We start from the raw sequence: 12,515 nt of genomic DNA, 5'->3' as shown, positions 1-12,515 counted from the left end.
CTATTATCTGAAATAGTGTAAACACTTCTAGTGTGTTTGGCAAAGATACAAGGATCACAAGATAAAGTGTTTAAATTACACCATTTAAACAAAGCAGGAAAAACTCTAGCTAATGTGCCCAGTGGAGGATGTCCCAAACGCCTGTGCCACTGGTATATCTCAGACAATGTAGAGGTGAAATCAGTGTGATGTGCTTCAGGAGAAACTTTAGAAGAGGATGTTCCAACTCCCAACTCCTTCTGCTTTGTCTCATGGATCTTCTTTCTCAATTCAAAGACTTGGGCATCATTCCCCACCTGGGAATATGTGTCTTTGGCTGCCGTATTTATCAAGAGATATCCCCGAGCAATAGTAGGGGTCATCGAATTCAGAAGAAAAGACATAACTAGGGAGTTGTCAGAACTCCATTTCTTCTGAGGTGCACCAGCAGTTGTAGGCTTCTCAGATTCACCTGTATACTTGGAAAAACCTTGGGAATCGATGGAGAGAAAGCATGATCTTGACCACATCAAGTAATTGTTCCCATCCAACTTGATGGAGCTAACAGGGAATGAGGGAAAGTCACCATGGGATCCACGACTCTCCCCTTCCGAAATAATTGATGCAGCAGATGTCTCTGTATCAGTCATGACTGCTGAGCTCAAAGTGATCACGAATCAATCTCAAGAAAATCACCAACACATCCTACGTCAGTTGCAGCAACCAAAAACCAGATCAGAAACTGAAAAATACGGAGAACTGGTTTAAATCATAGGAAACAACCAAGAGAAAGACCCTCAGTGGGAAAAAATTCCACCGAGGATGGAAAAAGGCTCACCAGTCACCACAACCCTAAAGGGGTCGCGCGAGAGAGGTGAGACTCGAGAGAGAGAGGTGGCTCTAATACCATGTTGAGAATTGGGAGAAAACTGACTTGTGTCTCTTAGACACTAGCCACCTTTATTTATAATAAAGTGATAGAAGGTACAAGTACAGTAATGCCCATAGGGCAACAATATAGAAACCCTAATGACATAAATACCCTTATACCCATATTACAACAGATAGGATTGAATTTAATGTTCAAACTGCTGACCCCATTTAGTTGGAATAAGGCTGAGTTGTTGTTGTTGAATTTAATGTTCAAACTAAGTTACAAAATTGTTTCACTCCAGCACTTTCTGGGTAGCAGCATAGTGCTGCATGCTATTAGGTAAGACCCACCTAGGCACCATGACACAAAAGATGTCCAATGGATGGCCATAATGATCCACTCCTGGTTACTATTTGTCAAGAGTTTTGTGAATCATCCAAATGAATCAATGTGTTGGTAATTATGATATTCTGAAGATATCTTTTTCTTTTTATTTCTAATGTAGGAGTTAGAGGGAATTGTTGAATTTGGTTGGATTACACTTAAATATGTAATATGTGGTTCTTGTAGCTTCTTTATGACCCCGAAGAATGTGTCTTATATTTCTTTTAGTATCTGTCGAAACATTTTTTTTTATTGTTGCTTTATTTCAGAAATGCTAATTTACTAAGGATATTACCTTGTAGTTTTCTAATATGGGCATTCCTTGGCAGTATTCTTGGTTCACCATTTTGGGAACATGTAAAAGAGATATTGAACCCAGAGACTTCCGTCGGTGCAGAACCATGGGTTTACTATTTTATTTATGCATTTTTCGTCTTCGTATTCAATATATTTGATATTGTAAGCATCACCCCATCCATTTTTTTGATTCTTCTGTAATAATTTATTGTTCCATGTGAAATCTTTAATATATGATATGTGCTCATAGTGTTCCTTAGCTCATGTATTTATTCCTAATCTTTTCCATTCCTTCTTATTGCTTCTTTATCATGGCTTACGACTATTAATACAGTTGTTTAAAGCTTTATGGATCCAAGCTCCTATTTGATCTACCTGTATCTCTGCCTTCTTAATATTTTGCTCATTTATTTACAAACATAAATTCAATACTAATCCATTTTGTATTTCTTCTACCTTGAGAAGAGCATCCCCCCCTCCCCCACCCAAAAAAAAGGGCCAGCTGATATTGAGACAAATTTTAACATGTTATGATTTAAAGTAGTTGTTGCTAAATTAGATTTATTACTATAGTGATGTGAGTTTGTTATGGGTTATATGGTGATCCAGCATAATGCCATAACTTTAGTTTACTCTATATTGAATCTTGTTTCTGCTTCAAAAAATAGTGTCGAGATACTTTAATCTTGATACCAGTAGAAAAGCTAGTCTTGTTGGTATCCAAAAGACCATGATCATGTGATTTGACATAATTTAGGTGAAACATGATTAGGATACAAGTATTTTGCAGTCCATGCAAAACAAGAGTTTATTCTTCATTCGAAAAAAAGAAGAACAAAGCCTGCTTCTTCTTGTTTGACTGGGACTGTAATTTGATCTACTGTTGGAATATGTACTCCAGAATACCGTGGGGGTATTCTGGTCTTTTTGGGGTGATTTTATTCTTCTTATTTTATTAAGTTTGTATTGGCTATGTGGGTTTTAGTCCCACATCGCCTAGTTTTGTCTCTTTGTAATTTCCCCTCTATTATAAATAGAGGGGCTTACCTAGCAATGAATACAACACATTATTTTCTATCATTCTCTCTTTCTAACCCACGATTTTGCCAACATGGTATCAGAGCTGGTCTGATCTGGGTTAGAAAAAGAGAAAAAACCCTACTCCATCTCTCCAATCGACCTCTCCTTCTTCTCTCTCTCTCTCTCTCTCTCTCTCTCTCTCTCGGCTTCTCTTTCTCTGGTTTTCTTCTTCTTCTCCTTGTAAGGGGGCAGCACTAATGAGGTAAAATCCCTGACCAATGATTTAGTTGCTGCCCTCCTCCATTCTATCTACTTTTTTATAGTAAAATACTGCTGGAATCATCTTTGCGATTTGGGGTTTTCCAGAATTTTTTGGAGAACGACTTCCTATTACTATTGAAGGCTGACCTTCCACCATTGGAGCTCCCTATGCACCCTTCTCCAGCCCCTTTCTACCCTATTCCATTATCCTCATTCCCTATTTCCTTTTTCTCCAAGCTTTAATTACTTCCAGCCACCATACCCTAATTGATCTCAACTTGTCAGGGTTTTTCAAAACCCAGACTCCAATCGATTTTGGTGTTTCCTTTTTCAGATGCAGCTGATCTTTTGGGGGTGATTCCCTATTACTACAAGCCCTACTCGACCTAAGTTTGGACCCTTTCTGATGGCTGGATTTGTTTCTACAGTAAAAATTCCTTAACCTACTAATTTGGTTACCTACCAAAAACCTTGACTTTCAGGTTTCAGTTTTTGCTAATTTTTGGAGGGCTGATTACTCCCACTTCAAGGACCAATCGACCTCAATATTGCACCTATCCAAGTTTTTTGAAGACCCCTTCCCCAATCGATCTCTTCTTTTAAGGGTTTTCCAAAACCCTAATAAAAATCGGTTTGGGCTAGGGATGTTTGCTGCTGTTCGAGTGCTTTAGAGGTGGTTCTAACATTAAAAGAGAACTCTCCTTCATCAGTTCAAGGCTTGAAGAAGGTCCTTTATGTTGGTGTAGTGTTGTAATGCTGTCCTGCTCTACTTCTGTGATTTTTTGGAGTCTCTCCTCTTTGAAGATCAGGTCTCACTCTTACTGGAGATTGATTGTTCACCTTGGAGGTTCCATTCTAGCAGCCTTGGTCAGCATCTATTATATGTCTACATCAGCAATTACAACCCCCTTTCCCTAAATCGATCTCAATTTCAGGGTTTTCTAAAACCCTGACAACAATCGATTTTAGGGTTAGGGTCTTCCTATCAAGCTCATATTTTGAGGAAAGTCTTATACATATCAAAAGAGTATTCAACCCATATTTCAGCATCATTCATCAGTTATTTTTGGAAAAAATTCAGGTTCATTCTTATGGCTCAATTTTTCCAATTATCAACCTATTTTCCTTGTTCTTATGTGGCTGGCTGCTTCAACTACCTATTGGATCTACCGAGTGATTATCTTATATTTGCTGGTTCTATTGAGCTTTACTAACTACCTTGCTGGTTCTATTGATTGGCTTCTGTAAGCATGACTGGTTGACATGTTACTGCTGCCTTTATGTGGACTACTGCTGCTCTATTATTGAGACTGAGTATCCTACTATTGGAGATCAAATTTCTTTCATTATTGAAGACTTGAATCTACTACCCTGGAGATCAGCTTATTTGGGATTACAACAGTGTGTTCCAAGGTTATTGGTTGCAACTACGGACCTATTCAGTTATGTGAAGCTTTTCTGGTTCATATCTGGCTTACTTTGAGAGCTTGATCCTAGCATTGTTCATAACTTCAGATCTGATCCAAGTTTTTTGTTGAAGCTTCTTACATCCATTGTTGTCCAAATATCTTCGTCAGTTCTATTTAGCATGTGGGAGTTTATAGTTTGGAATTTTGCACACTGGTTCTTCCTTGTGTGAAGATCAATCCAGTTTTTGAAGAATGGTGCCTTCTCCTTCTAAAAATCAGACCCCTTTTTTTTTATAATTCAGATCTGATCATTGGAGATTGGTGTTTTGGAATTAGTTTGATCGATTGAAAAAGGTTGAAGATTACTGTGTTGCATTGTTTTTGTCCATGGTTCATTATACCATTGCTCTTTTCACTTCACCACCTCCCAAAACATACCTTTGGCATATACCTATAACCCCTTGGGAAGTTAATGGTATTCTCTAATTTGCCATTTCTTCCTTTTCCATTACCCTTGGCACCTCTTGGAAAATTCTGGAATATTATGTTTTTGCCTTATCTCTTACATCATCTCTGTTATGTCCACATGTACTACACGTGAGGGGGGGATTATGTACAGTACACTTGCAGACATTGTAGAAGCAGAACATGCAGGAACACTTGGTGCAAAACATAGAAGATCAGAGTTTTCACCATTGCCAATGGGTATCTACTTTGTTATTGGATTGAGTTTGCCGTAAGGGGGAGATTGAAGTATTAAAGTATTGAAGATGTTTGGTTATTGCCTGCCTAAATGAGGTTCTATAGTCGGGTTGATTTTTTCCGCTACTTGATCTTTTCTGCTGCTTGATTCATCTGCTCGCTATCCTAGTTACTTATCTTCAAGATTATCATTCAGAGATTCATCACTGGACAGCATTAGAGGATTGGTGAAAGCTGCCTTTTTTGGAAGACATTCCAGTCCCTGTTTGCTGATCAAGTCTGCCCAAGTTTTGAAGATCTATTTTTTCAAGTTCTTGAAGGTTTATTTGGGAGTAGCATTCATATGTCAAGCTAGATTCTGCTGCAACTTAGTTTTTTTCCATTTTGTTCAAGTTGGGCATTAGTATCTTGTATGCGCCAACTTGAGGGGGAGTGTTAGCATTATTAGGAGTTCTTTTTTCTTTAGTTTAAGCTGGATCTTCTTTCTTTACTTATTTGTATAATCCAACTTGAGGGGGAGTGTTGGAATATGTATTCCAGAATACCGTGGGGGTATTCTGGTCTTTTTGGGGTGATTTTATTCTTCTTATATTATTAAGTTCGTATTGGCTATGTGGGTTTTAGTCCCACATCGCCTAGTTTTGTCTCTTTGTAATTTCCCCTCTATTATAAATAGAGGGGTTTACCTAGCAATGAATACAACACATTATTTTCTATCATTCTCTCTTTCTAACCCACGATTCTGCCAACATCTACATATAATATGGTACAGCTGACCAGGCAGTTATGATTATATTGTATTTGTTATTGAACCAAAAAATTTTCTCTTGAGGCCTACCTCACTATTTAAACAGGTGAAACGCCTCGTGCCTCATGCCTCATGCCTCATGGTTAACTTATTAAAAACCAGTGCTCCTTATGTAACCTCTTTTAATTGTTGCTTTTCGATTAAAATTTAGTTGAAGTTTTTTTTATGCATAAGGGTGTGATTTCTATTATCTATTTTGATTGTCAAACCTTATAAATTCAGCTCTCTGGTTAAATCCCTTAAGGTGCATGTAGCATGGATCCAAGCCTAGATTGTTGCTGCCCAACTCTTTAGACCTTTTCAATTTGAATCCCTTGATCTTGCTTACTTTCCTAGAAAGGAATGAGTGCCTGACATTATCAATGGTCAAAACTTCAAAACTTCTCAATTTGTTTTGATGGTTGTTCTAGAGACCAGTTATGAGAATCTGTGAAGGTACTATAGTTGTCAAGGCGTCGCCTAGGCGTCCAGGCAGTTTGTTTTATATTTGGTATTTCATTACTTAAGATATTATTCATAAATAAGCAAATACCCCCTATTTGAATCCAATAAAAATAGTTAAAAAATAAAATTCCAAAAGGATAAAAAGTCAATCCCCCAGTTCAAGAACAAAAACTGGATTTCGAAGGTAGGTAAAAATTTCAACTTTCTAATGCTGAGGTTTTTCTCTAATCTAAAAATTCTATAAATCTTAATATGGTAAGACATTGCTAAAAACCAAAAGTGCGGTAAAATATTCATTTGTTTTGATATCTAAAAAAATATTTTCATTCAAAGCAATTTTGACAGCATTCGCGCATACCAAATAAGGTTTGACCGGAACATAACTTCTTCAATATAAATCAGATTTAAGCAACTTTGGATTTGTTGGAAAGCTGGTTTTGTGCTCTACCTAATACTAAAAGTCTCATGTAAAAAGAAAATCCTCTGATTAGTCAAACTTCTTAGAGAACAAGAACATTTTTCTAAATCGAGAACAATTTAATTACTTATAGATAAGATCATAGTTTCTAAGAACAGTATAAATTAAATGTGAGACTAATATAAACCAGATGTATGTTTGATTGTTTCAAACTTCCAATAGCTTGCTTCTTCAGTTATGTTGTCTTCTAGTTCTATGTTGATTTTTGATGACTTGATGTGGCTTAATATTGATTTTTGATGACTTGATGTGACTTAATGTGGCTTAATGTTGATTTTTGATGACTTGAGAAGGCTTAATGTTCATTTGTGATGATATAAGGTATATATTGTATCATACTTAAATATTACTAGCATACTAAATAATGTTAGCAAAGGGGAAAATAAAAAATAACACTTGGGGGCGCCTTGGTCGCCTAGGCGATGCCTAGGCGGGTGCATTGTCGCCTAAGTGCTTAGACGCCCCTCCAACGCCTTGGGTTGCTTTGCCGCCTTGACAACTATGGAAGGTACTCAAAATATCCATTGCATAGTTTCTTTGGCTAACCAGCTTTTCTAGTCCAATCAGGATTCCTTCCATGTGGTTCAATTTGTCATCAAGTTGGCACTGCCAAATGTTGGGCCCACTGTTGGACTTGGCCACAAATAAAGTTTGCTACTTTTGGATGATGAAAACAATATAATTATTAAAGGTTGCATGCGTGGGGTTCAAGTAGATGTCTATCACGATAGGGGGGAGTGTCCCTATTGTGGATAAGTGTTAGTAGTTAGATTTGCTTTGTTGTTTCCTAGTTAGTTGTGTCTTCTTTCTCTTATTAGCTAGAATCTTATCTCTTATAGTATGGTATCCTATCTAGGATACTTTCCTAAGTTGTAATAGCTACTTTTATTGGTTATAAATACAAACCGTGGAAGACTGCAGAGACCTACCGATTGCTAGTCTCTCCCTTCTTCGTCTTCCACTTTCTTCTCGTGGTTGCTGGTTTCTAGGTCTGATATTGTAACATGGTATCAGAGCTTTATTAACCAGTTATCACCATTCACCTTTTGCTGTTTTGATAGTCCTTCAAGTTCAGTTCTCGGTTTCTGGTTGCAGCAGCCTATGCTGCCTATTTGTTATCTACAGCCGTATTTGAGAATGATATGAAGATAAACTAGTGCTCTCTACATTATCTACCTTGCTGCCAATGGAGTTCCTGGCCTACTGTGATTGATATATGTGAAGGTTGTTGCCACTAACGATTCTGGATACCCCTGTTTTACCGCCATTATCAAGCTGCTACAAATTTTTTTTTCCGGCCACCAGATGCTATTCCTCGTTTGAGGACGTATTTATTAATGCTGTAGATGTACCTTCCATCCAGGTTTCTGGACTGATTCGAGCTGATGCAAATCCTAGCCTCCGCGAATTGAGGAAGCCACCCTAAACCTAGGGTTTTAGTGGGAGCCTTAGTTTAGTAGTTTATTTCCATACTTAGTTTTTATTTTGTGTTTTTAATTGAACCGGGTTAAATTGGTTGCATCCAATTGGTTCAATTGGTCTAACTTAAGTGAAGTGATCCTATTGGCTAAGAGGTCCTTATATCCTATTGGCTACTAGGGAATCTTCCTTTATTTTAAGTGAAGTGATCCTATTGGCTAAGGGGTTCTTATATCCTATTGGCTACTAGGGAATCTTCTTTATTTTAAGTAGTTTAAGTTGTGTTTAAGTCATTAGGGGTAGGAGAGTCTTTTCTTTTAAGACTAAGTTGTTTTTAAATTGGTACTCTCTCCATGATTTAAGTGGGAGAATTCAAATTGTAATAGGCGTAGGAATTAGGCCTTTAGCCTCTTTATTTAATAGAATCGTGGGAGAGGCTCCCCCCACCTATTATGTTTTAAAATTTTCGTTTCTCTATGCTGCTGCTATGACTGCCGGCTGTTGCTCTTTGAGAGTATAACTTGTGGGTAATATCAAGGATCCCCTTGTGAGTAATATCAAGGGCTAGGGCTGGAGGAATCCGGCGACTCTTTGCATCTCGCAAATCGGGAGGTCCATCTTCTCCTTCAATCAAGCTCTTCAAGGTTGCTGCCATTGAAGTTCTGCAAATCTAGTAAGTGTACAAATTTCTGCAACTGTATTCTTCCTTTCTTCTTCCTCCATTTAACCTAATCGATTTCCCCAAACCCTAGTTTCTCTAATTACATTCCAGCATTCATCCCTCATCCATATTCATCACAAATTAGACTATAGCCTCCCCATATCAGTTCCTCCACTCGACCCAACCAGCAGCCACAACTGTCCATTAAAAACCCTAATTCCCTCCCTCACTATTAAGACCTAAAACCCTAAAACCTATCTAGACCTAACCAGCCAGCCAAACCTCACCAAACTCCAACCGAATCACCTTCCCCACGTCTGTGACACTCGGCCAGAAGCCCTTAACCTGTTTCCCCCTAGAAACCCTAAATCCTTTGATTCCTTTCATTCCCAAAACCCGAAACCCTACCCTAGAATTCCAGAATTTTAATTTCTTATTCAATCCTAATTAAACCTTTACCATTAGCTTCCTAAAAACCTGCATGTCAGCAGATCCGGTGAGTTGTTTGTTAATTTAGTTATTCCCTTCTTCCTCTAACCTAATCCACACCCCCCTCCTTCCATCAAACCCTAATTCTCCATTAAACCTGCACTCCTACCTCAACTTGGACTCCCTCATAACTTCAGATCTGTCCATCAATTCCAAATTAAACTTCTAGCCTATATCCCCCACACCTCTCCCTACACTCGACCTTAAACCCAGTCCATAATCCCCACTATAACCCCTCCATTCCTCCACTCCATTGAACCTAGAAAACCTGCAACTTGATTCTGCCCAACTGCAGAATTTTAAAACCCTTCCAAACCCTAATATTCTTGTGCCATTAAAGCCTCCTAAACCTGCATTTTAATACCATATAAACCCCTTTCCTCCTAAACCCTAGATCCTGAAAACACTCCATTTTCACAAGGCCTCTAACTTGAAACCCTAGATTTCCAACTTCATCCAAATCAATCCAAACCTACACCAATAGGCTCCTAAAAACCTGCATATCATTACCAAATAAAACCCTAGCTCGAAACCCTCACCCTAACTCTATGTTCTGCCTTATTTAGCCTAAGCTGTACCAATCGGCCAGCCTTGTTAGGTGAACCCATTCTCCTGGCTCCTAGTGGGATTACTCCTACCTAGGACTACATTAAATTGGTATCAAAGCCATAGATGATCATGGCAATCCAACCCCAGACACCAATCTGCCCCCCCTCCATGGTAATCATGGGCATGCTGCAGAAACTTAATGACAAAGTGACACGGTTGGAAGAAAGGCAGGTTGTGCCTCTTGTCAACAACCCTCTATATGTAGAGGAGGATAGATTCCAAGTGCATTCTGAAGTACACGGAACTCTGGGATGGGATGGGATGAATATCGTAGAGATCATCCCAGATGTCACAGGGACTGCAGAGATCAATCTAGACACGACAGGGATTACAGGGACCAACGCAGACCTGACAGAGATGACTACAGAGAAGATAGGGACAGAACTACAGAAGCACCTCGAAGTCCTAACTTTGAGGAATACATGAGATCCTACTTCACTGGAGATGAAGCTACAAATAGGAGGTACGATACACAGAAGGTCAAACTAGAGCTAAAGGAGTATAATGGGCATGGTAATCCACAGGTGTTCTATGACTGGCTTGCTGTCCTGGATGATTATTTTGACTGGTATGACTTGCCTGAAGATCGAAAGATGAGATTGGCACGTACCAAACTGATTGGCCCTGCCCGAGAATGGTGGCAAAAGACAGAGAGAGACATGGAGCGCGTAGGTGATGCACCTACTAACTGGGAGGACATGAAGTATGACTTGAAGGAGAAATATTTGCCTAGACATTACAGAGCTCAGATGCAAGATCAACTCAATTCCCTTTGGCAAGGGACTATGACTGTATCCGAGTATATGCAATAGTTCGATTCTCTTTCTTCTCGTACTGATACAAGAGAGAGTGCTATTTAGATGTTATCTCGATTTCGGCTGGGATTGAAATCTGATATTGTCAGGGCTATTGAAGTTGTTGATGTTTTGGACATCAAGGATTGTTTTGAGAAGGCATTGAAGGCTGAAGAATTATTGGCTGGGAATAGAAGATTTGATTCCTCCACTAAGGGTACTGTCAAAACTTTTTCAGCATTCAAGTCTGCTACCACTGGCCACAATCGAGCTTGAAATTCTACTATTGGTTCTACTCGATTAGGCTACTCTGTTGGTAGTTCTTCCCGCCCTACAGCCCCTCCACGTGCTGATCATAAAGGTAAAGCTCCCATGGACAGCAATGCACCTCAGAAGTGTTTCCACTGCAATGAGCTTGGGCACTATGCCAACGAATGCCCACAAAAGCATAGACCTGTTAATGTGGCTGCCAAGGCACATTAGCTAGTTGAATGGGGTTTATGTGGTTTTAATCTGCAGGTCTAGGGGGTCATTATAATAAAAAAATATCTGAATTTGAATCAGTTTTAAATTCCTGCAGAAATTAGGGTTAGGGTTTCGGGTTTTAGAATTAGGAAAACAATCAAAACTAGGGTTTTGAGTGGGGGTTTAGGGCTAGGCATGGGATCGAGTTTAGGGGGCTGTGGGAGGGAGGTTCGATCCTAATATGGGAGAGTTTTGATGGCCAGAAGTGGGGAATCTGTAATTTTAGGGTTTAATGACTAATGGAGGGTTACATAAATTAGGGTTTGGACTGGTCAGAATGGGCTGCAAGTTTGGTCGAGTGGAGGGGTTGGTTTGGGAAGGCTGTGATCTGATTTTGGTGAAACACAGATGTAGGATAAAGGCTGGGTAAGACTTAGATGATCTAGGGTTTAGAAATTCCAGTAGAAAAACAAGAGGGATCGAATGGGGGGAATGAGGAATGGAAACAAAAATTTAAATTTAGACTTACAGCAGATATCCACGGCAGCAAATCTAACATTGAAGGATAGAACCACCTTCACAAAGAAAACCTCCCAGCCGTCACGGCGTAAAGAGTCGCAGGATTCCACCCACCCTTCCACCTTGATAACCCATAAGGATGCACACACTCTTGAAGAGCAAGGAGCAGCAGCAAGACAGCCACGAGCAATAGATCTCTTTCTTCAGCCTTCAATGCCTTCTCGAAACAGTCCTTGATGTCCAGAACAACAACAACTCCAATAGCCCTAACAATATCAGATCTCAATCCCAACCAAAATCGAGATAACATCTGAATAGCACTCTCTTTGGTATCAGTATGAGATGAAAGAGAATCGAACTGTTGCATATACTCGGATACAGTCATAGTCCTTTGCCAAAGGGAATTGAGTTGATCTTGCATCTGAGCTCTATAATGTCGAGGCAAATATTTCTCCTTCAAGTCATACTTCATGTCCTCCCAGTTAGTAGGTGCATCACCTAAGCGCTCCATGTCTTTCGCCACCATTCTCAGGCATGGCCAATCAGTTTGGTACATGCCAATCTCATCTTTCGATCTTCAGGCAAGTCATACTAGTCAAAATAATCATCCAGGGCAGCAAGCCAGTCATAGAACACTTGTGGATCACCATGCCCATTATACTCCTTTAGCTCTAGTTTGACCTTCTGTGTATCGTACCTCCTATTTGTAGCTTCATCTCCAGTGAAGTAGGATCTCATGTATTCCTCAAAGTTAGGTCTTCAGGTGTCGAAGTCCCTTCTCGTGTCATCTCTGATCTCTCGTCGGTCCTCCTCGTGGGAATGATCTCGCGGTCCTGGCGTCGGGATGATCTCTACGATATTCATCCCTTCCCAGTTCCGTGTTCTTGAGAATGCACTTGGAAT

The 12,515-nt window shown here is 39.5% G+C and overlaps 1 protein-coding gene across 2 annotated transcripts in view; it reads left to right on the top strand.

Annotated features, from left to right (window-relative positions):
• The window catches only part of LOC122648535 (preprotein translocase subunit SCY2, chloroplastic), a 71,856-nt gene that overhangs the window by 31,750 nt on the left and 27,591 nt on the right, over positions 1 to 12,515 (top strand). For both annotated transcript variants that reach the window (XM_043841745.1, XM_043841746.1), the window contains exon 10: positions 1,567 to 1,696. In XM_043841745.1, the coding sequence (XP_043697680.1) occupies positions 1,567 to 1,696 (130 nt within the window). The remainder of the gene's footprint in view (positions 1 to 1,566; positions 1,697 to 12,515) is intronic.

Source organism: Telopea speciosissima, chromosome 1 (assembly GCF_018873765.1).
Source record: "Telopea speciosissima isolate NSW1024214 ecotype Mountain lineage chromosome 1, Tspe_v1, whole genome shotgun sequence".
Lineage (NCBI taxonomy): Eukaryota > Viridiplantae > Streptophyta > Magnoliopsida > Proteales > Proteaceae > Telopea > Telopea speciosissima.
Note: the sequence above shows the minus strand (reverse complement) of the source record. Positions and strands in the feature narration are given on the sequence as shown.